Raw genomic sequence first — 27,889 nt, 5'->3', positions numbered from 1 at the left:
TATGTTTGGTTTTGTTCTCTGTCTACCCCTTCTAGACTGTGAGCCCACTGTTGGGTAGGGACTGTCTCTATATGTTGCCAACTTGTACTTCCCAAGTGCCTAGTACAGTGCTCGGCACACAGTAAGCGCTAAATAAATACGATTGATTGATTGATTGATAGCATAGGGTGAGGGCACGGGCCTGGGAGTCACAAGGTTTGCTGCCATTTGTCTGCTGCATAGGGTTAGGGCACGGGCCAGGGAGTCACAAGTTTTGCTGCCATTTCTCTCATCCTCCTGGCCTGGAATGCCCTCCCTCTGCCCATCCACCAAGCTAGCTCTCTGCCTCCCTTCGGGGCCCTACTGAGAGCTCACCTCCTCCAGGAGGCCTTCCCAGACTGAGCTCCCTCCTTCCTCTCCGCCTCGCCCCCCTCTCCATCCCCGCGTCTTGCCTCCTTCTCTTCCCCACAGCACCTGTATACATGTATATATGTTTGTACATATTTATTACTCATTTATTTTACTTGTACATATCTATTCTATTTCTTTTATTTTGTTAATATGTTTGGTTTTGTTCTCTGTCTACCCCTTCTAGACTGTGAGCCCACTGTTGGGTTGGGACTGTCTCTATATGTTACCAACTTGTACTTCCCAAGCGCTTAGTACAGTGTTCGGCACACAGTAAGCACTAAATAAATACGATTGATTGATTGATTGCATAGGGTTAGGGCACGGGCCTGGGAGTCACAAGGTTTGCTGCCATTAGTCTGCTGCATAGGGTTAGGGCATGGGCCTGGGAGTCACAAGGTTTGCTGCCATTTGTCTCATCCCCCTGGCCTGGAATGCCCTCCCTCTGCCCATCCACCAAGCTAGCTCTCTGCCTCCCTTCGGGGCCCTACTGAGAGCTCACCTCCTCTAGGAGGCCTTCCCAGGCTGAGCCCCCTCCTTCCTCTCCCCCTCGTCCCACTCTCCATCCCCCCGTCTTGCCTCCTTCCCTTCCCCACAGCACCTGTAGGTATGTGTATATGTTTGTATATATTTATCACTGTATTCATTTTACTTGTACATATCTATTCTATTTATTTTATTTTGTTAATATGTTTGGTTTTGTTCTCTGTCTACCCCTTCTAAACTGTGAGCCCACTGTTGGGTAGGGACTGTCTCTATATGTTGCCAACTTGTACTTCCCAAGTGCCTAGTACAGTGCTCTGAACACAGTAAGCGCTAAATAAATACGATTGATTGATTGATTGCATAGGGTTAGGGCACGGGCCAGGGAGTCACAAGGTTTGCTGCCATTTATCTGCTGCATAGGGTTAGGGCACGGGCCAGGGAGTCACAAGGTTTGCTGCCATTTGTCTCATCCCCCTGGCCTGGAATGCCCTCCCTCTACCCATCCACCAAGCTAGCTCTCTTCCTCCCTTCGGGCCCCTACTGAGAGCTCACCTCCTCCGGGAGGCTTTCCCAGACTGAGCCCCCTCCTTCCTCTCCCCCTCGTCCCACTCTCCATCCCCCAGTCTTGCCTCCTTCCTTTCCCCACAGCACCTGTATGTATGTGTATATGTTTGTACATATTTATCACTGTATTTATTTTACTTGTACATATCTATTCTATTTATTTTATTTTGTTAATAAGTTTGGTTTTGTTCTCTGTCTACCCCTTCTAGACTGTGAGCCCACTGTTGGGTAGGGACTTTCCCTATATGTTGCCAACTTGTACTTCCCCAGTGCCTAGTACAGTGCTCAGCACACAGTGAGCGCTAAATAAATACGATTGATTGATTGATTGCATAGGGTTAGGGCACGGGCCAGGGAGTCACAAGGTTTGCTGCCATTTGTCTGCTGCATAGGGTTAGGGCACGGGCCAGGGAGTCACAAGGTTTGCTGCCATTTGTCTCATCCCCCTGGCCTGGAATGCCCTCCCTCTGCCCATCCACCAAACTAGCTCTCTTCCTCCCTTGGAGGCCCTACTGAGAGCTCACCTCCTACGGGAGGCCTTCCCAGACTGAGCCCCCTCCTTCCTCTCCCCCTCGTCCCCCTCTCCATCCCCCCGTCTTGCCTCCTTCCCTTCCCCACAGCACCTGTATATATGTGTATATGTTTGTACATATTTATCACTCTATTTTACTTGTACATATCTATTCTATTTATTTTATTTTGTTAATATGTTTAGTTTTGTTCTCTGTCTACCCTTTCTAGACTGTGAGCCCACTTTTGGGTAGGGACTGTCTCTATATGTTGCCAACTTGTACTTCCCAAGCGCTTAGTACAGTGCTCTGCACACAGTAAGCGCTCAATAAATACGATTGATTGATTGACAGCATAGGGTTAGGGCACGGGCCAGGGAGTCACAATGTTTGCTGCCATTTGTCTGCTGCATAGGGTTAGGGCACGGACCAGGGAGTCACAAGGTTTGCTGCCATTTGTCTCATCCCCCTGGCCTGGAATGCCCTCCCTCTGCCCATCCACCAAGCTAGCTCTCTTCCTCCCTTCGGGGCCCTACTGAGAGCTCACCTCCTCCAGGAGGCCTTCCCAGACTGAGCCCCCTCCTTCCTCTCCCCCTCCCCCCTCTCCATCCCCGCGTCTTGCCTCCTTCCCTTCCCCACAGCACCTATATATATATATATATATATATATATATATATATATATGTTTGTACATATTTATTACTCTATTTTACTTGTACATATCTATTCTATTTATTTTATTTTGTTAATATGTTTGGTTTTGTTCTCTGTCTACCCCTTCTAGACTGTGAGCCCACTGTTGGGTAGGGACTGTCTCTATATGTTGCCAACTTGTACATCCCAAGCTTAGTTCAGTGCTCCGCACACAGTAAGCGCTCAATAAATACGATTGATTGATTGATTGGCTGCATAGGGTTAGGGCACGGGCCAGGGAGTCACAAGGTTTGCTGCCATTTGTCTGCTGCATAGGGTTAGGGCACGGGCCAGGGAGTCACAAGGTTTGCTGCCATTTGTCTCATCCCCCTGGCCTGGAATGCCCTCCCTCTACCCATCCACCAAGCTAGCTCTCTTCCTCCTTTCGGGGCCCTACTGAGAGCTCACCTCCTCCAGGAGGCCTTCCCAGACTGAGCCCCCTCCTTCCTCTCCCCCTCGTCCCCCTCTCCATCCCCCCCTCTTGCCTCCTTCACTTCCCCACAGCACCCGTATATATGTGCAAATGTACATATTTATCACTCTATTTGTTTTACTTGTACATATCTATTCTATTTATTTTATTTTGTTAATATGTTTAGTTTTGTTCTCTGTCTACCCGTTCTAGACTGTGAGCCCACTGTTGGGTAGGGACTGTCTCTATATGTTGCCAACTTGTACTTCCCAAGCACATAGTACAGTGTCCTGCACACAGTAAGCGCTCAATAAATGTGATTGATTGATTGGCTGCATAGGGTTAGGGCACAGGCCAGGGAGTCACAAGGTTTGCTGCCATTTGTCTGCTGCATAGGGTTAGGGCACGGGCCAGGGAGTCACAGGGATTGCTGCCATTTGTCTCATTCCTCTGGCCTGGAATGCCCTCCCTCTGCCCATCCACCAAGCTAGCTCTCTTCCTCCCTTCGGGCCCCTACTGAGAGCTCACCTCCTCCGGGAGGCTTTCCCAGACTGAGCCCCCTCCTTCCTCTCCCCCTCGTCCCACTCTCCATCCCCCTGTCTTGCCTCCTTCCCTTCCCCACAGCACCTGTATGTATGTGTATATGTTTGTACATATTTATCACTGTACTTATTTTACTTGTACATATCTATTCTATTTATTTTATTTTGTTAATAAGTTTGGTTTTGTTCTCTGTCTACCCCTTCTAGACTGTGAGCCCACTGTTGGGTAGGGACAGTCTCTATATGTTGCTAACTTGTACTTCCCAAGCGCTTAGTACAGTGCTCTGCACACAGTAAGCGCTCAGTAAATACGATTGATTGATTGATTGATTGATTGCATAGGGTTAGGGCACGGGCCAGGGAGTCACAAGGTTTGCTGCCATTTGTCTGCTGCATAGGGTTAGGGCACGCGCATGGGAGTCACAAGGTTTGCTGCCATTTGTCTGCTGCATAGGGTTAGGGCACGGGCCTGGGAGTCACAAGGTTTGCTGCCATTTGTCTCATCCCCCTGGCCTGTAATGCCCTCCCTCTGCCCATCCACCAAGCTAGCTCTCTTCCTCCCTTCAGGGCCCTACTGAGAGCTCACCTCCTCCGGGAGGCCTTCCCAGACTGAGCCCCTTCCTTCCTCTCCCCCTCGTCCCCCTCTCCATCCCCCCGTCTTGCCTCCTTCCCTTCCCCACAGCACCTGTATATATGTGTATATGTTTGTACATATTTATCACTCTATTTTACTTGTACATATCTATTCAATTTATTTTATTTTGTTAATATGTTTAGTTTTGTTCTCTGTCTACCCCTTCTAGACTGTGAGCCCACTGTTGAGTAGGGACTGTCTCTATATGTTGCCAACTTGTACTTCCCAAGGGCTTAGTACAGTGCTCTGCACACAGTAAGCACTCAATAAATACGATTGATTGATTGATTGGCTGCATAGGGTTAGGGCACGGGCCAGGGAGTCACAATGTTTGCTGCCATTTGTCTGCTGCATAGGGTTAGGGCACGGACCAGGGAGTCACAAGGTTTGCTGCCATTGTCTCATCCCCCTGGCCTGGAATGCCCTCCCTCTACCCATCCACCAAGCTAGCTCTCTTCCTCCCTTCTGGGCCCTACTGAGAGCTCACCTCCTCCAGGAGGCCTTCCCAGACTGAGCCCTCCCTTCCTCTCCCCCTCGCCCCCCTCTCCATCCCCGCGTCTTGCCTCCTTCCCTTCCCCACAGCACCTGTATATATGTATATGTTTGTACATATTTATTACTCTATTTATTTTACTTGTACATATCTATTCTATTTATTTTATTTTGTTAATATGTTTGGTTTTGTTCTCTGTCTCCCCCTTCTAGACTGTGAGCCCACTGTTGGGTAGGGACTGTCTCTATATGTTACCAACTTGTACATCCCAAGCACTTAGTACAGTGCTCAGCACACAGTAAGCGCTCAATAAATACGATTGATTGATTGATTGCATAGGGTTAGGGCACGGGCCTGGGAGTCACAAGGTTTGCTTCCATTTGGCTGTTGCATTGGGTTAGGGCACAGGCCTGGGAGTCACAAGGTTTGCTGCCATTTGTCTGCTGCATAGGGTCAGGGCACGGGCCTGGGAGTCACAAGGTTTGCTGCCATTTGTCTGCTGCATAGGGTTAGGGCACGGGCCAGGGAGTCACAAGGTTTGCTGCCATTTGTCTCATCCCCCTGGCCTGGAATGCCCTCCCTCTTCCCATCCACCAAGCTAGCTCTCTTCCTTCCTTCGGGGCCCTACTGAGAGCTCACCTCCTACAGGAGGCCTTCCCTGACTGAGCCCCCTCCTTCCTCTCCCCCTCGTCCCAATCTCCATCCCCCCATCTTGCCTCCTTCCCTTCCCCACAGCACCTGTATGTATGTGTATATGTTTGTACATATTTATTACTCTATTTTACTTGTACGTATCTATTCTATTTATTTTGTTAATATGTTTGGTTTTATTCTCTGTCTACCCCTTCTAGACTGTGAGCCCACTGTTGGGTAGGGACTGTCTCTATATGTTGCTAACTTGTACTTCCCAAGTGCTTAGTACAGTGCTCTGCACACAGTAAGCGCTCAGTAAATGCGATTGATTGATTGATTGATTGATTGCATAGGGTTAGGGCACGGGCCAGGGAGTCACAAGGTTTGCTGCCATTTGTCTCATCCCCCTGGCCTGGAATTCCCTCCCTCTGCCCATCCACCAAGCTAGCTCTCTGCCTCCCTTCAGGGCCCTACTGAGAGCTCACCTCCTCCAGGAGGCCTTCCCAAATTGAGCCCCCTCTTTGCTCACCCCCTCGTCCCCCTCTCCATCCCCCTGTCTTGCCTCCGTCCCTTCCCCACAGCACCTGTATATATGTGTATATGTTTGTACATATTTATTACTCTATTCATTTTACTTGTACATATCTATTCTATTTATTTTATTTTGTTAATATGTTTGGTTTTGTTCTCTGTCTACCCCTTCTAGACTGTGAGCCCACTGTTGGGTAGGGACTGTCTCTATATGTTGCCAACTTGTACTTCCCAAGTGCTTAGTACACTGCTCGGTACACAGTAAGCGCTCAATAAATACGATTGATTGATTGCATAGGATTAGGGCACGGGCTTGGGAGTCACAAGGTTTGCTGCCATTTGTCTGCTGCATAGGGTTAGAGATTGGGCCTGGGAGTCACAAGGTCTGCTGCCATTTGTCTCATCCCCTTGGCCTGGAATGCCCTCCCTCTGCCCATCCACCAAGCTAGCTCTCTTCCTCCCTTCGGGGCCCTACTGAGAGCTCACCTCCTCCGGGAGGCCTTCCCAGACTGAGCCCCCTCCTTCCTCTCCCCCTCGTCCCCCTCTCCATCCCCCCGTCTTGCCTCCTTCCCTTCCCCACAGCACCTGTGTACATGTATATATGTTTGTACATATTTATTACTCTATTTTACTTGTACATATCTATTCTATTTATTTTATTTTGTTAATATGTTTGGTTTTGTTCTCTGTCTACCCCTTCTAGACTTTGAGCCCACTGTTGGGTAGGGACTGTCTCTATATGTTGCCAACTTGTACTTCCCAAGTGCCTAGTACAGTGCTCGACACACAGTAAGCACTCAATAAATACGATTGATTGATTGATTGGCTGCATAGGGTTAGGGCACGGGCCTGGGAGTCACAAGGTTTGCTGCCATTTGTCTGCTGCATAGGGTTAGGGCACGGGCCAGGGAATCACAAGGTTTGCTGCCATTTGTCTCATCCCCCTGGCCTGGAATGCCCTCCCTCTGCCCATCCACCAAGCTAGCTCTCTTCCTCCCTTCTGGGCCCTACTGAGAGCTCACCTCCTCCAGGAGGCCTTCCCAGACTGAGCCCCCTCCTTCCTCTCCCCCTCGTCCCCCTCTCCATCCCCCAGTCTTGCCTCCTTCCCTTCCCCACAGCACCTGTATACATGTATGTATGTTTGTACATATTTATTACTCTATTTTACTTGTACATATCTATTCTATTTATTTTATTTTGTTAATATGTTTGGTTTTGTTCTCTGTCTACCCCTTCTAGACTGTGAGCCCACTGTTGGGTAAGGACTGTCTCTATATGTTACCAACCTGTACTTCCCAAGGGCTTAGTACAGTGCTCGGCACACAGTAGGCGCTCAATAAATACGATTGATTGATTGATTGATTGATCGATTGATTGATGTGGCGGAGCTGGGATTCCAGTACCCATGGAATGTTGTCCTTCTCTTAATTGCAGCCAGTCAGTAGTATTTATTGAGCGCCTACTGTGTGCAGAACACTCTACAAAGCGCTGGGGAGACTGCAATATAATAGACACATTCCCTGCCTGCAGCAAGCTTACAATCTATCGGGGGAGACGGAAGTAAATATAAATTAATTACAGATACTCATTCAGTCTTAAATATTGAGCACCTACTCTTTGCAGAGCACTTTGCATTAAGCACTTGGGAGAGTACAATACAGCAGCGTTGGCTCAGTGGAAAGAGCACGGGCTTGGGAGTCAGCGGTCATGGGTTCTAATCCCGGCTTCGCCACATGTAGGCTGTGTGACCTTGGTCAAGTCACTTAACTTTTCTAAGCCTCAGTTCCCTCATCTGTAAAATGGGGATTAAGACTGTGAGCCCCACATGGGAAAACCTGATCACCTTGTATCCCCCGGGTGCTTAGAACAGTGCTTTGCACGTAGTAAGTGCTTAACAAATGCCATCATCATTATTATTATTATTATTACATAAGTGCTGGGGGGATGAATAAAGGGAGCAAGTCAGGGCAATGCAGAAGGGAGTTGAAGAAAAGGAAAAGGTTTTTCCTTTTTGTTTTTCTTCTTTGGCTAGGGGCAAAAAGTCTGTTGCAAGCATGTACTTTCTTCATGGGAATTTACAGTACAGCAACAAAAAAGAGAGTGAATTTTGATGGCAGGGGGAAGACCTCTTGGAGGAGGTGCTGCGGGTGGGAAACTTCTGCTGCATGACATCTGAGACTTGGCAGCTAGCCATGCTCTTGTTTTCCATAGAGCGATTACCAGAACAAAATCTACAGCCACGTTTGGAGATCATACGCTTCGAATCTTGCCTGTGGCCCCAGGTTCATATTTAGTGAACTATACACAGATATATCAGTAACTTGCTTCAGGTTTTGGGGAAGATAGTCACCAGCTGTTTTCCATACCCAGAGAGCAGCAAGTCAAGAAAATGAGCTTGCCTTTCTCAGAGATTTTTAATAAAGTTGGAGGAGGCTCCTGAAGAATCTGTAGCATCGCCAACCTTTGAATTGTTTAAGAATGACTTAAATGGCCTTTTCACATGCAGCGTTTATGCATGCTCCTGCCTGGAATCCGCACGAGTACAGTATTGTATGGCACACCGAGTCTCTCTCAGAATCGTGGAGCTGTTGACAGCAATCTAGTGCATTCCACTTTTGCCAGCAAGGGTTTGGGGACAAGTTTCTTAGGCAAGGGGCAGCCTAGTTGGACGTAGCTAGCCAAAAAAAGAAGAGAACTCAGTCAGTGTGGAAAACAATGAGGAAAAATTGATATGTGGGCATTTCAAATCAATAGACTGAACACTGACCATGCTTGACCTAGTTTAACTTATCAACTCCATGGTTCTTGGTTTGCTTTCCCAATCTGTGCTGAGCTCTGTAGTCTACCTTTTCCTTATTCCAATCCTTACTAAGACACCAGTCCATAAAACTACCTTCATTTGGGTAAGTTGATTTGCATCCACCCTGTCCATGTTCTTTTCCATAACCTCCAGCCCCGACCCACCAGGACAATTTGGGACGAGGGCAGCTGGAAAGTTCTGTAACTTCCAAATGCTGATAGGATGATATTCAGGAAGGGCTTACTATGTGCCAAGCCTGGGGTAGATATTAAATAATAAATCAGACACAGCCCCTGTCCCACCCAGGTCCTACAGTCTAAGAGGAAGATAAAACATCTGCTTTTCCCCATTTTGCAGATGAGGAAAGTGAGACTCTGAGAAGTTGGGCAGTCTTCTCAAGGTCACACAGCAGGCAAGGGGTGGAGTCTCCTGACTCCCAATCCCGTGTCCCTTGCACTGGTTGTAGCCAATAATTTTTTTAAAAAAAGTAAGTCAGGTGGTGCTTCTGACGGCCTAATGAGCAATAATTATCTGAGTAGCATTTTAGAGTGTTTTTGTGTAGAGAAAGAATATTACTTAATCAGTGAGGTGTTTGCAGCCAATAACTCCTACCTTCAAAGTCTTCATGATAAGTCAACTCCTTTGAGTCATTCTTTAATCTTCCAACTTCCTGGTCAGGACACACCATTATCTGCCTGGGCATATATAGAATATCTGTGTATTTTTTATTTAATTTTTAAATGTTTGCAGTTGATTTTTATTCATAGAACCTATCGCATATCTATGTACCTTGTACAGGGCAGGATATCCTATTGTTACTATTAGATTACAAGTTCCCCAAAAGCTGGGACCATGTCATTTTTTTACTTGTATGTTACGAATGCTAGATTGAGATATCTGCACCTAGTAGGCATTCCATAAATGTTGCTGAGGATAGCAATAAGTCCTCACTACAAATTTTCCTGGAATATCTTTGCATTGATGCTGTTAATAAGTAATTAGGGTCACCAGGGTATGATTAAGTAATGTTATGTAATTCTTGGGTGAGCACATAATTGTTTCCTAAGTATATAATTAAAGGGTGTAACAATTTAAGGTGCACTTGTGTTTCTGATTTTTCAGGTGTAGCAAGCAGTACCATCCAACCTACTCCACAGAATATTCCTCCTGTTGACCCATCTCTTTTCAATGCTCTATCTCTAGGTAAGACCAATTCGCTGAGTTCATTTTAATTCACCAGATGTATTTGCTTTGTTTTCTATCTTTACTGCAAAGAGAAAACTAGAAACAAGAAGATTGATTGTGACTCACAATTTATTTTTTCTCCAATAATTCATAATTTTCCAAATCAACCTATTTCCAATTTGATTGTAAAATTCCTTACTCAGCAGCAGGACTACCTTGCACTCCATAAGTGCCTACGAGAAAATCAGCTGGTCTGATAGGACTGGAGCCTACCTCATACAAGACATTCCCAAGTTTCAGCCATCCGGAAAATTGTGAGGTCCCCATAAAGTCTGTTTTCTGCCAGGTAGTGCACAGTATATAATTTGCCTGGGACAGCCAGCATGGAAGATGCTGGGAAACAGGGAGAGGTAAGCAGCCAAGACTACCCTTTCTTTGCTACTGCCTTTTCCTCCATTGCCAACGAGTTCTTTTCTGAACCAGAGGTCCTGCTCTTGTAGTAATAGTATTTATTAGGCACTTATTGGGCACAGAGCACTGGGAAAGAGTATACAAGTGAAAGTAAGATATGGACCCTGTCCCATCAGGGGTTAACATTCTGGCTGGTTCTTAAAGGTGTCTGGGATAGAGGATATTGTGGTCTCCTGAGAGACAGGGGCCATGCCTAATTCCTGCATTTCTTTTCTTTCCCAGCACTTAGTACCGTGCTCTGTACACAATAAGCACTTAATAAATACTATTACTACTATTAAAGGAGAAGCATGTAGGGAAGCTGGTCTCAAGATCCCTAGCAGAAAAAGTGGAACAGTTGCAGAAACTCTAGTCTGTGATTTATTTATTTTTTATTTATTAACATCTGTCTCCCCCACCCACCCTAAGACTGTAATCTCGTTGTGGGCAGGGAATGTGACTGTTTATTGTTCTACTGCACTATCCCAAGTGCTTAGTACAGTGATCTGCTCAATATATATGATTGAATGAATAGCCTGGAGAAGAGATGCTGGATACAGTGGAGAAGGAAACAGGGGGGAGGGAAGAGAGGAGGTGGCAAACGAAGGCTGTCTCTTTTCTCTGCTCCAATCGTTCAGTAATGTTTATTAAGCACCTGCTGCGTGCTAAGGATTTGGGAGAGTGCAATAGAATTAGTCCAGAGTAAAGGCAGTGTTTAAGTTTAAGAGTCAGAGAGGTTGATGGGAAAATTAGGTTGAGTAGAGAGGATTTGGAAGGGAAGAGAAGGTGGCGACTGATGTCCGGTTAGAGATGTCCTAGAGGGAGGAGAAAATGTGAGATTGCAGAAAGGGAGGGAAATTGAGGTTAGCTGGGTAGATTTGGAAGTCATCTGCATCGAGGTGGTAGTTCATGGGAGCAGATCAAGAGCACCCCCCAAAGAATGAGTGTAAATTGAGACGAGAAGGCGATGCAGAACCGAGCCTTTAGCGACCTCCACAGTTAATTAGCGAGAGGCAGAAGAAGATCCAGTGACAGAGAAGGAATGGCCAGAAAGGTATGAGGAGAACCAGGAGAAAAACTGCCAAAAAAGGCCAAAGTATAGCGTGTCTAGAAGATTCTTCCGTAGTGTCGAAGGCAGATGTGAGATTTAGGAGGATTGAGATGGAGTAAAGGCTGTTAGATTTGGCAAGAAGGAGGACTTTGGTGACTTTGGATGGAGCAGTCCCAGTGGAGTGACTAGCCAAAAACTAGATGGTAGGGAGTCAAGAGTAAAAATATAGTAATGATAATTGTGGTTTTTGTTAAGCACTTACATCATGGGTTCAAATCCTGGCTCTGCCACATGTCTGCTGTGTGACCTTGGGCAATTAACTTCTCTGAGCCTGTTACCTCATCTGTAAAATGAGGATTAAGATTGTGAGCCCCCATGGGACAACCTGATCGCCTTATATTCCCCCCAGCACTTAGAACAGTGCTTTGCACATAGTAAGCGCTTAACAAACGCCATTATTATTATTATTATTAGTTACAAACCAAAGTATCCAATTTGTCCCAGTAAGCTTGTCCTCTAGACTGCAGATTTGTTGTGGGCAGAGAACGTGTCTACTCTTGTATTTTGTACTCTCCCAAGTGCTTAGTACAGTACTGTGCACACAGTAGGCTATTAATAAATATGATTGATCAGCACATTTTATAAATGGCTTTCTTCATCCTTTTTTTCTTCTCAGAGCCCTGGGATTACAGTGCTAATACTATGTGTTATTTCCGATAGGGTATGTAATAGTATTTATTAAGGGCTCATTGTGTGCACAGTATTACCAAGTGCCGGGAAAAATGATGCAGCTCGAAATTAGACACAGTCCCCGACCCTCAGGGGATTCACTATCTAAAAATAAAAAGGGGGAGAGGGGACTGGCAACGGTACATAAAGGAGAGATGAAACAGAATGCTAAGGCAGCATAAAGACAGAAACAAAGCTCAGTAGGGAGCTATGGCTAAAGGAGGAGAGTTTCAGGCTGCTCGTGTCCCGTAGTCCACAGTCACAACTGCGGCCAGAGTGACTGCTACAGCAGCGGCTGCCCCAATCTTCCCAAAGTTTTGAAGGGGTAGGTCCAGGCTGTGCCTGTTTTTCTGTGCCCCGCCAGAGTGGTAGGGGTTGGGGGTCAGGATGGAGGTTCCTTGGTGTGGCAGAGACAAGCAAGTGTGGAATATCAGGGAGGTAGCATGGTGGTCAGGTAAAAGAGGATGCCGAGGGCTCCGAGAGCCATGTCGGAGAGACGACGGGTACCCGAAGGAGACTAGAGAAGCAGCGTGGCTCAGTGGAAAGAGCCCGGGCTTTGGAGTCAGATGTCATGGGTTCAACTCCCGGCTCCGCCAATTGGCAGCTGTGTGACTTTGGGCAAGTCACTTCACTTCTCTGGGCCTCAGTTATCTCATCTGTAAAATGGGGATTAAGACTGTGAGCCCCCGTGGTCTGATCACCTTGTAACCTCCCCAGCGCTTAGAACAGTGCTGTGCACATAGTAAGCGCTCAATAAATGCCATCATTATTATTATTATTATAAGCAGCAGTGGCTTAAGTCCATTCAAGCGGCGTACAGTGCACAGGGCATGCTGGGAGCAGGGCTAAGAATTACTATTATTATTATAATGGCATTTATTAAGTGCTTACTATGTGCAAAGCACTGTTCTAAGCGCTGGGGAGGTTACAAGGTGATCAGGTTGTCCCACGGGGGGCTCACAGTCTTAATCCCCATTTTCCAGATGAGGTAACTGAGGCCCAGAGAAGTGAAGTGACCTGCCCAAAGTCACACAGCTGACAATTGGCAGAGCTGGGATTCGAACCCCTGACCTCTGACTCCAAAGCCCGGGCTCTTTCCACTGAGCCACGCTGCTTCTCTAAGAGACTTGCCATAGAGAGGCAGCGGGCACCAGGAGGAATCAGTCACTCAAGTAATGGTATTTATTGAGCACTAAGTGCCTGCAGAGCTCTGTCCTAAGCACTTGGGAAAGTACTATACAATAAGTTGAGTACTATACTATACTATAAGTTGGTAGACATGATCCCTGCCCACAGTGAGCTTACAGTCTTCACCTGAGAAGGGGGAGAGAATAAGTGGGGGCTACAAAAGCCCCTGGCTGGGTGGCACGGGGCTAGAGCCCAGAGGAATGGCAGGAAGGAGGGTGGCCCTTGCTGGGACCCAGGCTGTCTCATCAGTGGTATTTATTGAGCACTTATTATGTGCAGAGCACAAGAGTTGGCAGACACATTCCCCACCCAAAACAAGTTTACATTCTAGAGGGGGAGATGGGCGTTAATATGAATAAATAAGTAATGTATGATTTCAGATATGTACACAAGCGCTGTGGGGTTGAGGGTGGGGTGAATGTCAAATGCCCCAAAATCCCAGATCCAAGGAAGCTGGTGGGAATGTCCAGGATGCAGTTAGCAGCAGCCAAGTCCACACAGGCAGTCTGCAGCTGAACATCTTTGCTCACGCTAGTCAATTAAAATATTGTGGATAGTTGTTAAGCACTTTCTTTGTGCCAAACACCATTCTGAGCCCTGGGGTAGATGTAAGAATTAGGTCAGATGCAGTCCCTATCCCAGTTGGGGCTTGCCGCCTAAGTAGGAGGGAGAACAGGTCTCGATTTCCCATTTAACAGTTGAGGAGAGAGCCACAGAAAAGTTAGGTAGTGTGTCTAAGGTCTCACAGCAGGCAAGTGGCAACGCCAAGACTAGAACCCAGGTCCTCTGACTCTCATGCTCGTGCTCTTTCCAGTAGTCCAAACTGATTACCGATATTCCTTTGCAGTTGTTTTAGCTAAAGTTGTCCTCTGCTTGTAGTGTGTCCTGACAAAAGATAGTGAAAAGTGGTTCCAGATATTATACACAACAGATGTGGTGTTAGCTTCCAGAAAAAGCAGAATATGTTTCAGAGCTAGTTCATATCTTAGCCACCTTCTTTTTAAATTACACTGAGGTAATAATAATAACAATAATTCTGGTATTTAAGCACTTCCTCTGAGTCAAACATCAAGAAGCAGCATGGCTCAGTGAAAAGAGCATGGGCTCGGGAGTCAGAGGTCATGGGTTCTAATCTCAGCTCTGCCACTTAGCTGTGTGACTTTGGGCGTGTTGCCTAACTTCTCTGTTCCTCAGTTACCTCATCTGGAAAATGGGGATTAAGACTGTGAGCCCGATGTGGGACAATCTGATGACCTTGTATCTCCCCCAGCGCTTAGAACATTGCTTGGCACATAGGAAGCACTTAACAAAGACCAAAATTATTATTACTAAACACTGGAATAGATTCAGTATAGTTAAGTTGGACACAGTTCCTGTTCCACATGGGACTGACAGTCTAAGAGGGAGAGTAGGTGTTTAAACTATATTTTACAGTTAAGGAACAGGTTTTCAGGTCCCATTTCATAGATGAGGCAACTGAGCCATTGGAAAGTTATGTGACTTTCATAAGGTTACACAGCAGGTAAGTGTCAAAGTTAAGATTAGAACTCAGGTCCCCTGGCTCCCATGCCCATGCTCTTTCCACTGGATCATTTTGAATGATCCTGAAGAGGATGATCCTGGAGTATCCAGCCTGAGGTTTGTCTGCTTGATCCTGATAGATCAGGATCTATCCTGATAGAATATCCTGGTAGAATATTCCATTATTCGTTATCCTAGAAGAGTGATTTTGGTAGAGACTGTCTTGGTTCACCTCTGAAAATATGTCCAAAATTTTGGGATTGTAGCATGAAGTGGAGGATATTTTTTAAGTAGACAGTGTGAAGTAGATTATGCATTGTATAATTGCCATTAACCATTATACTGCCAACAGTGGTCATTGAGTTTTGTGTTTTAAATCCATGGTTTGTCATGCTCACATCACTCTTATTCAGAAGAGGAAAAAAGAAAATTCACTTTAGAGTTAAGGACAGGAGATTCAGATGTGTAACAAGCACAGATTATATATATATATATATATTTTTTTTTTAAACCATCGTGAGTGGCTCATCAGACCATTAAAACCCCTTTTGGTGCTCACATATTTTACATTCAAACTAATAACTATCATGATGGAGTTTCCTGCCCAGGATGACAGATGTGTCTTGGTCCTGGGATTTCAGGTCTGAGAAACTGTGCAAAGGAATTGATTCTAGTGATAATGTTCCTACTGGGGCACATAGTGCAGCCCATTACATAGGGCACACAAAGACTTCATTTTTAAAAAAAGCAGGACTCATATAAGGATGAAGTAATCATGCCATGATGCCGATGCTGCATCAGAGTGCCACAATCCAGCAGGCAATTGCCTTAGTAATAGTAATAATAATAAAAATAATGATGGCATTTATTAAGTGCTTAGTATGTGCAAAGCACTGTTCTAAGTGCTGGGGAGGTTACAAGGTGATCAGGTTGTCCCACGTGGGGCTCAAGTCTTAATCCCCTTTTTACAGATGAGGGAACTGAGGCCCAGAGAAGTGAAGTGACTTGCCCAAAGTCACACAGCTGACAAGTGGCGGAACCGGGATTTGAACCCATGACCTCTGACTCCAAAGCCCGTGCTCTTTCCACTGAGCCACGCTGCTTCTCTAGCTGCTGTGGTAGCCACCACCTGCATTAGCAAACTGCTTTTCAGGATTCCTGCTGAGTTATTAATAATAATGATAAAAAATAATAATAATTGTGTTATCTGTTAAGTGCCGGGGTAGATACAAAGTAAGTAGATTAGACACAGTCTCTGTCCCACATAGTCCAATGGGGAGGGAGAGCAGGTATTTTATTCCAATTTTACAGTTGAGGTAACTGAGCCACAGAGAAGTTATGTGACTTGCCCAAGATCACACAAGAGGCAAGTGGCGGAGTGGAGATTCGAATCCAGGTCCCTTGACCCCCAGGCCCAAGCTCTATCAACTCTTCCTTGCAGAATGCCCTTGTTCGTTCTTCAGTCTAAAACTGTCATCACTGAGTGCATAGCCCCAGCATCCATTCCCATACTTGCAGAGTCGGGACCAGAATTCAGATTTCCCAATTCCCAGAGTTAGGCTCTTTCAGTGACTTCAAACAAAGTGGAGCATTTATCTAGGCATAATTAAGTTGTGGTGAACTGAGGTTTCATTTTCTTAAATGTTCTAATTTTAGGAAAGAGGAAGTTAGAAGGGGTTAAAGTAACGTATGAAAACTTCCCAGAATTGCAAGGCAAAGATGAGAAATTCGTTTTCCATATTTCTATACTTATATCTTTCAAGATACTAATCTTGCATTTATCTGCCAGCTGGAAGCTGCAGTTCAGGTGGTCTAATGATAACAGTTGGAATTGATTTCCTCAGTACTGAGCTGTGTGCAGTTTTGTTTCCTGAAAATATCCCATGGGGTAGTTATAACTTTTATTCACTCGTCAAATGTAGAAAGTTTGACATTCTGTATTACTGTCCTAGCGGTCCACCATGAAGTATTGTTTCGCATTAAAGAATTGGTGGTGTGTTATTCAATTCGTTGGTTCACGCCTGAAGGGTAAATTAATAGCTAGTTCAATATAATTGGCAGGCATTCAAGATATAAAATAAAAAAAACACTTAAAAGTTATTTATAATTGAAAAAGAAATAATGTAAGTCTGGGACCTGGGGGGAACTCTGTTACAGTGTACTCTTCCAAGCACTTAGTACAGTGCTGTCCATACAGTAAGCGCTCAACAAGAAGGATGGATTAATTCAATCAATCACTTCAATCTTACCAAGTCCTGTTGGTTTAACCTTCACATCATAACTAAAATCTGTCCTTTCTTCTCCATCCAGACCACGTTATTCCAAGCACTTAACATATCCCACCTTGACTACTTCATCAGCATCATTGCTGACCATCCTGCCTCCTGTCTTTCCCCTCTCCAGTCCATACTTTGCTCTGCTGTCCAGATCATTTTTCTTCTAAACCGCTCAGTCCGTATTTCCCCACTCCTCAAGAACCTCCAGTGGTTGTCCTGTATATATGTATATATGTTTGTACATATTTATTACTCTATTCATTTATTTATTTATTTTACTTGTACACATCTATTCTATTTATTTTATTTTGTTAGTATGTTTGGTTTTGTTCTCTGTCTCCCCCTTCTAGACTGTGAGCCCACTGTTGGGTAGGGACTGTCTCTATATGTTGCCAACTTGTACTTCCCAAGCGCTTAGTACAGTGCTCTGCACACAGTAAGCACTCAATAAATACGATTTATTGATTGATTGTCCATCTACCTCCATATCACAACTCAGCCTCCACACTTCACTCCTCTAATGCCACCCTATTGGGTATGATCTATTTCGTCACCGACCTCTTGCCCAAGTCCTGCCTCTGACCTGGAACTCCCCCAGTCTTCACATCTGGCAGATGATTACTCTCCCCACCTTCAAAGCCATATTGAAAGTACATCTCCTCCAAGGTGCCTTCCCCGACTAAGCCTTCATTTCCTCTTCTCCCATGCCCTTCTGTGTTGCCCTTGCACTTGAATTTGCACCCTTTATTCATCCATCCTTCAGCCCCACATCACTTATGTGAATATCTGTTATTTATATTAATGTCTCTATCCCCTTCTGGACTATAAGCTCGTTGTGGGCAGGGAACGTGTCTACTAACTCTGTCCTATTATATGCTCCCAAGCCCTTAGTACAGTCCTCTGCACACAGGAATCACTCAATAAATGCAATAGCGTGATTGGATGGAGGGTGGGCGATCCTGTGGCAGAAATGGAACTAGCTCCTCTACCCCTCCATTCATTCAGTCAATAAATACGATTGAATGAATGAATGAATGCAGTGGTATTTGGGGCAAATCACTTAAACACTCTTTGCTTTTGTTTCTTTACATGTAAAGTAGGGATAAAAATGTGTGCCTTTCCTTACCTCACGGGGTTGTTGCAAGGACAAAAACACGTTACGTGAAAGCACTGTTAATAAGCAAAGTGCATAAGCAGGAAGATCCGCAGGCTACCTATTGAAAAAGATAAGCTTTCGCATCTTCGGTATTCCATTATGATGTTTTAAGATTTGTCACTTAAGAAGCAGCACTAAGTTCTTTACTCATATAAGTCTATTTATAAATAAGGTCCTAAATTATTTTGACATTGAAAGCCGCCCACATGTTTTTAATAGCATTCACAAAGAGATTCGGATTCGTTTGCACACACAGTCTTTTAAGTGATTTTTGAATTGGTATATTAAAATTGATTAATAGGTGAAGCAGGGAAATTACTGGATTTAAAACATAGTGGATAGAGCACGGGCCTGAGTCAGAAGATCAAACGGTTCTAATCCCGGCTCCGCCACTTGTCTACTGTGTGACCTTGGGGAAGTCACTTCACTTCTCTGTGCCTCAGTCACCTGTTCTGTAAAAATGGGCAGCGAGACTGTGAGCCCCATGTGGGACAGGGACCGTGTCCAGCCTGATTTGCTTGTATCCATCCCAGCTCTTAGTATAGTGGCTGGCACATAGTAAGTGATTAAAAATTACCATAATTATTATTATTGTTATTATTATTGTTATTATTATTATGCTACTTGATTGTCGCATTAATATGACAACTGGACAGATGAAAATATTAATATAGATATGCCATCACCTTAAGACAATACCAGGGACTTTATGGAATGAATAATAGAGGTGACAAAAATTTCGAAAGGTCATCAAGTCCATTCCCCTGCTTCCGGACTGCTGATCTTTAGAGATGGGGATTCCAGTGATGGCTCTTGCAATTAAGGAACTCTTTTGTCTGCTAATCCGACTCCCATTTTCATATGATCCGCCCTTGAAAATGGAACCACTCCTTAAAAGAATCTCATACATGCTTGATGCCACTCATTTAAACTGTCCCAGATTACTAGTTAAATCCAAAATGGTGACTCTGTGCTTGAGTCAAGTTTTACAGTTCCTAGTCTCGATTTCCAAGTTTAATCAAATGCATGAGCAAAAAAAGCAGAGAATTTTGATCAATCTAGGAAGTGAACCTGAAAAAAACAGGAGGGGTGAAACAAAGAGGACAGAGGAAAGGATGCTGACGACCCAAGGATCCAGTGTAAAGGTGGTGTGACCCCAGGTGGTTTGTGCGCAGTTGCTTTTCTTGTTCAGTCTGCCGTTGAACCGAATGTCCTCTCTTTCTCTGTACCAAATCCACCCTGCTTCCTGCCAGTAAAATCCTCTGCTAAAGAGCCCGAAAGCACTGCCAAAAGATTCAGGAATGATACAACATGGTACACCTAGTCATAAAAATCCGGAAAACAAATGGCATGAATGGACAGTGACAATTTTGTGGTTTACTTTGTGTGCTATAACAAGTGGCGCTCTCCCCAGAGAGAAAGTGATGATGTTTTATAATATCTCGTTACAACTTCTGCTGTCATTCAAAATCTGAACTACCTGAGGGTTCTGCTTAACTTGGATCCCAGTCATCCAAGGCTGTGGATCCCAGGGAGGCGGGGGAAGGGGAGAATTTCTGCGTGCGTGTGTCCGTGTGTATGAGAACAGAGGTTTGCAGGAGGGCAATAAGCAGAGGTGGCTAAGTGGTCCCCAGGCTTGGACTTCCAGCCCGAAGCCAATTGCCAGGACCTGGGAAAAGTTCTTCAGACCATCTTGCTCCACCTTTGGGTTTTGTTCTGCGTGTTCTTCGGCAGTCCAGTTTTCCCCTGAACCAAGGCTTGGCACCATCCAATCCTACCCTTCTCCGGGTTGTGGTTCCATAGCCCTTAACAATAACTACGGTACTGAGAGAAGCCGTGTGGCTTAATGGAAAGAGCCCGGGCTTGGGAGTCAGAGGTCGGGGGGGTTCTAATCCCACCTCTGCCACTTAGCAGCTGTGTGACCTTAGGCAAGTCACTGAACTTCTCTGGACCTCAGTGACCTCATTTGTAAAATGGGGATTAAAACTGTAAGCCCTATGTGGGACAACCTGATTACCTTACATCAACCCCCGCGCTTAGGCCAGTGCTTCACATGCGCTTAGTAGAGTGCTCTGCACACAGTAAGCGCTCAATAAATACGATTGATTGATTGATTCACACATAGTAAGCGCTTAACCAATGCTATTATTATTATTATTGTTAAGCACTATGTGCCAATCACTGTTCTAAGCGCTAGGATAAATAAATATAATTGAATGGATAATTCCTCCTTTACTCCAGAGCCTTTGGATCCCTCCCCACAGCACCTGTATATATGTTTGTACATATTTATTACTCTGTTTTACTTGTACGTATTTACTAGTCTATATATTTTATTTTGTTAATATATTTTATTTTGTTGTCTGTCTCCCCCTTCTAGACTGTGAGCCCGTTGTTGGGTAGGGACCATCTCTATATGTTGCCAACTTGTACTTCCCAAGCGCTTAGTACAGTGCTCTGCACACAGTAAGCACTTAATAAATACAATTGAATAAATGAATGAATGAATAGGATAGGTACAAGTCAATCAGGTTGGACACCTGACGCTCTCTTGCTCCCTTCAAGGCCCTGCTGAGAGCTCGCCTCCTCCAGGAGGCCTTCCCAGACTGAGTCCCTTCCTTCCTCTCCCCCTCGTCCCCCTCTCCATCCTCCCCATCTTACCTCCTTCCCTTCCCCACAGCACCTGTATATATGTATATATGTTTGTACATATTTATTACTCTATCTATTTATTTTACTTGTACATATCTATTGTATTTATTTTATTTTGATAGTATGTTTGGTTTTGTTCTCTGTCTCCCCCTTTTAGACTGTGAGCCCACTGCTGGGTAGGGACTGTCTCTATATGTTGCCAATTTGTACTTCCCAATTGCTTAGTACAGTGCTCTGCACACAGTAAGCGCTCAATAAATACAATTGATGACGCTGATGACACAGTGCCTGACCCACGTGGGGCTCACAGTGTAAGAGGGCAGGAGTAGGATTTATTCCCCATTTTGCAGGTGAGGTTGTTGAGGCACAGAGAAGATAAGTGACCTGTCCAAGGTCGCAAAGCAGGCATTAGAACACAGGTCCTCTGACCCCCAAGCCCGGGCTCTTTCCATTAAGCCACACTCCTTCTTTCAGTAACTGCTTTTCTCTTAACAGCCAATATGGACATGAGCCAGGCCAGTTTGTACATGGCAGTAACTCCCCAGGGCTTTCCTTGCCCTGCTGGCCCATACATGAATGATCGAGTGTGCGATGAGTTGTACACCTATTTATGGTTCCAGAGTAGGCAGAACAAAGTCAAATCGAATTAACATTATTTTTGAACCACTGATTCCTTCCTTTCCTGTAGTGACTCTTTTGTCCATATTGAACCACCCTTGCTCTCAAGCTGTTGTTTAAGGTATCTTTGAGTGTGCATGGTGGACGTTAATTTTGACTTAAAAATGAATTTTCTCTAATGAATCTTTAAACAGATATTATTTTTGGATCATCATAGAAGCTTTCAGAATAGGTATAGGGCAATCTTTTATCTTTTTTTATCCATTTTAGTTTTTCTAAATTGCATAACCAAAATCAACTGTTTTTTAGAAAAAGAGATACTGAACTACAAGTATTTTAGTCCTTTTAGTATTTTATAAATGTCCGCAAATAACAAAACTAAAAAGCAGCGTTTACCTTTTTTGGAAGATAAACTTGACACAAATTTGCAAAAGAGTTTCATGCCACTGAGCTAACAGGATAGTATCTGAAGTCAGGGTAGTAATAAATACAGAGATATGCCAGCAAAACACTGCTAGGACTGGTACTGTAAAAATAAGATTAGATTGGTGAATTTGTGCTTCCTTCCAGTAAATCAGTTAATTTCAGACCAGTACCCTGGTTGTTTTCTAAAGAATGACTTACTCGTTTCTCTTGGCATTGCAATACTCTACACAAATTGTGCTAAAAGCACTAAGTGTTTAGTGTGAACTTGGGCTTGATTTTTTTCAGAATCACCCAGTTTGATAACATTACACACCCTAGATTATTTGAATCTCTTGAAATATGTCACATAGCTTACAGATGTTGGCTAAACATTCAAACAAATCCCTGGTTGATTTGGTTTTGAACTAAATTGCTGAGTAGTGATTTTTCAGGTATACCAGGTGACTGGGGCCAAGGTATTAAAAATGCAAAGCCTATAATAAAGTAATTGTCAATAGAAGAGGCGTGGAGTTGACAGCAGTGAGAACTAGCTTTTCTTGAAGATGATTAAAAAAGATGCAAACTTAATGGCCATAAGGTTGCAAAGTTTTCTTCGCTACATTAAAAAAAGCTGTAAATCCAGCAGTGATAATCAAGTAGTTTGTCATCTGTGCCCCTGCTTATGTATTTATGGATTAAACCATGAAATTGAATTCATTTTCTATTTTAATTTATGATCAAGCTATAAGATCTGTCCAAGACATATGTGGCTACAACTGTAGGATGTAGATATTTTGCAAGTATCATTGTTTAACCACTGGTTTGAAATAGTTGTTTGGTGTTTATTTCTTTAAGGTTTTATGAAAACAGTTCTGATAAGGGAAGGTGATTACGCAGGGGTTTCAATGTAGTTTAACTCAGTGCCTGGAAAATTCTGTGGTGATTCTGTTGCGTAGAGCACTTTATATTCTTGAACGAAAAAATGAACCAATAAACTCCGGACGCAGGAGAACATGAGAGAATGACAGCCATGTACTTTTTTATCTAATGTATAAGCACACTTTTTTTCTCCATTAAGCTTATTTTGCAAAATATATTTTTCATTTCCTCAAAATTATGGAACCACACCTAGGGAGAAAAATGGCAGAGTAATCAAAATATTAGTCATATTTCATTTAAACTAAAGATTATCATTTAAACGAGCCTCTAGAGATAATAAAAAGGTACAGATTCACCTAAGATCTGAAAACACTCTAGGTTAATATGAAATTGAACACTTTATAAAAATCACTCTGCTTAAATCCTGAATTTTTCACGCTGTTCATAAAGAAGTAAAAGTAAATCATGGCATATTATGGATGGAAAAAAGTTGGAACCTGTTCAATATATGGTACATATGTTAGTGTTGTCACATATGGGATAGACTTAGACTTAAAATACATGCGAAGAAATATTCCAAACCTAATTTTGATTATATAAGAAAGATAATCCCTTCATTTTTATAGTTGCAGAAGATTTCGATCAGTTTATTAAAACTCCTTTACAGCTTAAAAAGAATGAGCACTCCTGTTCAAAGGATCTGTTGCGTGGTATCCTTTTTAAATCAGACATCGTACAAAATTCTTTCTAATGTATAATTGTACCAGTGCTTAGAACAGTGCTCTGCACATAGTAAGCGCTTAACAAATGCCATCATTATTATCATATTTTAAGTATATTAAAGAATTGTAATGAGAAAGAAATCTCCTCAGTAATTCTACAGAAAAAGATCCACAGAATAAAATTGAAACAGAAGAGTAAATCAAGTTATTTCTAATGAGGAAAGATAATATTTTGCTATTTGCACATAATATCTAATACATGGAATGGTTCGTTTCTGTATTTTGGTTTCTAGTAGTAGAATTATACTCTTGTTTAATTGTGGAGGCTGAATGGTTTACTCTGTGTGAATTGTTCCATGCAAAGACCTCAGCAATTCTAGTACAAATATAGAAGCTACTGTCCTAATTTACTACAGGATGTAACACTGTTGAAGTTAATTCTGTGCCATACATATGAAGGGAGACTCATACTCTTAAAAGGTACTCTGCATAGTAGAAATATCTGTGTTTAGATTTAGTTTTTATTAAGCACATCATAAGACCCTGTTATATGTATAAAACTCTGGGGTGACAGCTTTATTGTACTACCTAGTTGCATTACAGTCCTGTGAATTTTAATTCAGTGTATCATCTTTATTCTGTTTTTGTAGGGGATGTCCGTCTAACCCCGGAGGACTTTGCCCGAGCCCAAAAATACTGCAAATTTGCAGGGAGTGCCTTGCAGTATGAAGACGTAAGCACTGCTGTGCAGAATCTACAGAAAGCCCTCAAGTTACTGACTACTGGCAGAGAATGAAGCCATTGTCCATGCATTTTTGGCCTAAAGAACTAACAGTCCATTACTCCATATTCAGCCTTTTAGGAACACAGTCATAAGGAAGGCTTCAGTTCCACTGACATAACAATGAAATCTGTGTCTGGGTATAAGAGTCCTGTTGCCGTATTAATCAGCAGCCTCAGCCAGTTTTCATTTTACACTTAGTGGAGTCAGTAATGTTTGGGAAGAGTGACTGTTAGTGGGATATTCAAAATGCATATTGGAGTCAGCATAGAACAGTGAGAATGAGTGCTTAACTAAAACGGATTTATCTTGAAAGGGTAATGATAATTCAGTTTTCATACTGGGCTACAAAGCATAGTCATCTTTCGAAAGCACTGGCTTTACTTCCTAATTTAAATAGTAACTTTGACAAAGGTTGTAAAAATCAAAGTCATTTGTACATTAGAAACCATACTTAAGCTATTATTTAAGATTCTGCAGAAAGCTAGGATGGATAAGTCATCAGTAGTAGAATCCTTGGAAGATCATTTTTAAAAACTCAATTTGTTTCATTGTTGAATGAGAATAAATTAAAGTTAGTTCATTTTTCAAGAAGGGAGTAATAGAAAACTGAATGGAATCAGTCTTCTGTATTAAAGTAGTAATTTTGGTTTTCAGCGGCTTGAAACGCAACTTGAAATTCTGGGTGAAATGTATGGGGTTTTTTTGTTTATTTCCCCCTGACTTTGCTTAGACAGTTTGACTTTATAAACCTGGGGAATGAGAAAAGGGCATTGTTACTAATGCCTGGGAACTTCGCACTTTGAATAAGATGCTCTTTTACTTAAGTTGGATTCTGAAGATTTTTCTATTACCCAAAACTTCCTGTTTGAATGATTTAGTAGATTGACTTTGTTTTGGGGAATTGTGGCATAATCAGTTGTGATATCTGCATCCATACTATATAAAAAATAAAAGCAAAGTACTCCTCCTTTAACTAGAATTACCTGTTACATGAACAAAATATCAGTTTCCTAACACCTAGTTAATTAGCCATTTTTAGCCAAAATAGGCTTGCTGCATTCAAATTGTAAATTAAATGATTAATCACTGTGTAATTAGTACCTAAAGGTAGGGGATTCTTCATGAAAACTTGTGATGTACCTGACATGTCCTGGTAAGACTGCATGATTTCCCTACAACCTGTTTGAAAGAGTGGGTGAATCATTTACCAAACATCTGTAAGCATTTTCATGGAGTAAGTCTTGAGAAAACAAGTCAGTTCCTACTTTTTCCTGTGTAGTTCTAATCCCAATGTCTACAAAGTTTGCCTGTATAGAGTACATTTTGCATATTTAGAATAAACAATTCCAAGGCATTCCCCAAAACTTCCTGTGATTCTGGCCCTAGGTTTCCACTTGTTACTGTATTACAAAAAATAACTGATGTTTTAGGTTTCATAAAAAAGCTCCTCAAATCGCCCCCAAAATTGAATTGCTCCCTATTCAGCAGCCTATTTAAACACACCGGTGCTTGGACAACCACAGACCGCTGGGAAAACCCTCTAGAATTATTCACTGCGTTTGGGGAAATGAAAATGCTTTTCTGCATTGCGAGATATAGTCATGAGGCAATTTGTAACTTGAAAAAGTTAGTTTTCAAAAAATACTAGTGTGTGAATCTTTTTTTAACTCCTTCAAACATTGTAGAATGGTATGATGCTCTAAAAAATGACATGGCAGTCATTTCGTAAGATGCTATTTACCCAACAGGAAGGTGACTTGTAAAGGGAGAACTGTAGTTCAATCCTGGTAAGTGTGAAGAAAGTTATGTACTTGTAGGTTATGCAAAGTTGTCCCAGAATGCAGTACAATCAATCGCAGTGATGTCCAGCAGTGCACAGGAGAAAGATTCATTCATTCCAAAAGAAACTGAAGCAGGCTGTATTTCAATATTAACAAAGTTCTCTTTAAAAAATTCTTAAGAGGTTCGGAAAAATCTGCTAGTGAATCCTTGCAGACAAAAACTTAAATAGGCAATACTAATGATACCCACTTTTAAGGTTACTTTGTATTCTAATTCTGGCATCCGTAATTCTAAGTAAAATGTTAACATCTTTATTGATCATAACAAACTATAATTATAAAGTGTAGATTTTAGTAAAATGAGTTCATCCAGGAAAAAAATTCTACTGGAATGCAGTTTGCACAAGCGCATATCTACAGATTTATTCTCTAGACTGTAAACTTGTGAGCAGGGAACATTCTGTTGACTCTCCTGTATTATACTCTCCCAAGCACTTAGTACAGTGCTCTACACATATTAAGCAGTCAGTAAATACCATTGATGATTAATAATTTTGCTAACCATACAGAAGTGAGAACAGTCACTCCTGGAGTGAAACGTTGTATTTCTTTAAAGGCACAATGTCAGTAGCCCAACAATTTAAAAAAAAAAAAAATTCATCCACATCATCTTAAAACTTTAGGTTCGTCATTTGGCGAGCATCAATCGCTGCCCGTAGGGAGACGCAATTAAGACAACTCATCAATGTCCTTCACACCCAGAGATGGGGCTCCATTTCCTTCGTATTTCCCGACAGACTTTCCAGGAAACCAAGTCCACATCCTACGTCAGGAACTGGTTTCAGGAGCCAAATTTCCTTGGGCCCCTAACAATTGTGGGACCACCCTGAAATAGAAGCTTGCTCCGCTGACAATGGCTATTTTTACCATAGACAGGTAACTAACTAAAGGTATATGAGAGATTGGGCCCCTTCACAATTGCCTTCACTCAGCTACGGAGACAAAATTATTATTTTCACCTAGAAGAGGGTAGGTGTGGGTCTTAAAAAAGAGGTACAGAGGAAAGTTTAGCTTCCCCATAGGTGGGTGGGACTCTCATAAAGGGTTTACTGCTCTTAATTGTTCTTAATGCTGTCTGACTCATTAACCAGTTAACAATAGGGGATTTGCTACTAGTTCTTTTTGCCTCCTTCACCCCTGATTTAAAAAGCGTTGGGTCCATGTGCAGACAGGGTGATTTTTCTTCTTGTAAACGTTGTAACTTGGGCATTCTTCCCGAGTAGCCCGATTGACATAACCAGATTGACAGCTGATACCCAGGGATGCACCAGCCTGCCTAGAACCTGGAGACTGCCCTAAATCACCCGTGGCAATAACATTGTAGAAGGAAGGGTTGAGGAGCTGGAAATTGGAAAGTCCAGAAATGCAGCCTGTCGAGTAGAAGAGCAACGGGCTGTCGTCAAGGCCTCACGGTAGGAAATAGTTTTCTCTGCTGCCATTTGCTTGGAGTTCAGTGTTTATGTGGTGGTATGTAGATTTAAGGCAAAAATAAATTTCCTATTGGAAAATTTGTTTCAAACACTGCTGTTTCCATGCATCTATAGCCCCTACATGGCCTTCTTCACTGAACAGTACTATGGTTCTAAAGATGAAGAGATCATAAATTCTTCAAAGACAGTTCCTCTAAAAACAAACCAGTATGGGAAATATAGGTGAAATACAAATTTGAACCAATGAGACCTTGTGGATTTATTCCATTGATGTTTATTTGTTAGGTTTTATATGAACCTTGTTATGGTGACCAAGGT

General features: G+C 43.0%; 1 protein-coding gene across 1 annotated transcript in view; it reads left to right on the top strand.

Annotated features, from left to right (window-relative positions):
• VTA1 (vesicle trafficking 1) overlaps window positions 1–27,660 on the top strand; it is a 101,462-nt gene extending 73,802 nt beyond the window's left edge. The window contains exons 7-8 of the mRNA XM_038770523.1: window positions 9,807–9,887; window positions 24,167–27,660. Coding sequence (XP_038626451.1) covers window positions 9,807–9,887; window positions 24,167–24,312 — 227 coding nt within the window. The 3' untranslated portion in view covers window positions 24,313–27,660. The remainder of the gene's footprint in view (window positions 1–9,806; window positions 9,888–24,166) is intronic.
• The last annotated feature ends 229 nt before the right edge of the window (window positions 27,661–27,889 follow it).

The sequence above is a fragment of the Tachyglossus aculeatus genome, chromosome 2 (assembly GCF_015852505.1).
Source record: "Tachyglossus aculeatus isolate mTacAcu1 chromosome 2, mTacAcu1.pri, whole genome shotgun sequence".
NCBI classification, from domain to species: domain Eukaryota; kingdom Metazoa; phylum Chordata; class Mammalia; order Monotremata; family Tachyglossidae; genus Tachyglossus; species Tachyglossus aculeatus.
This window is presented reverse-complemented; position numbering and strand designations above follow the sequence as displayed.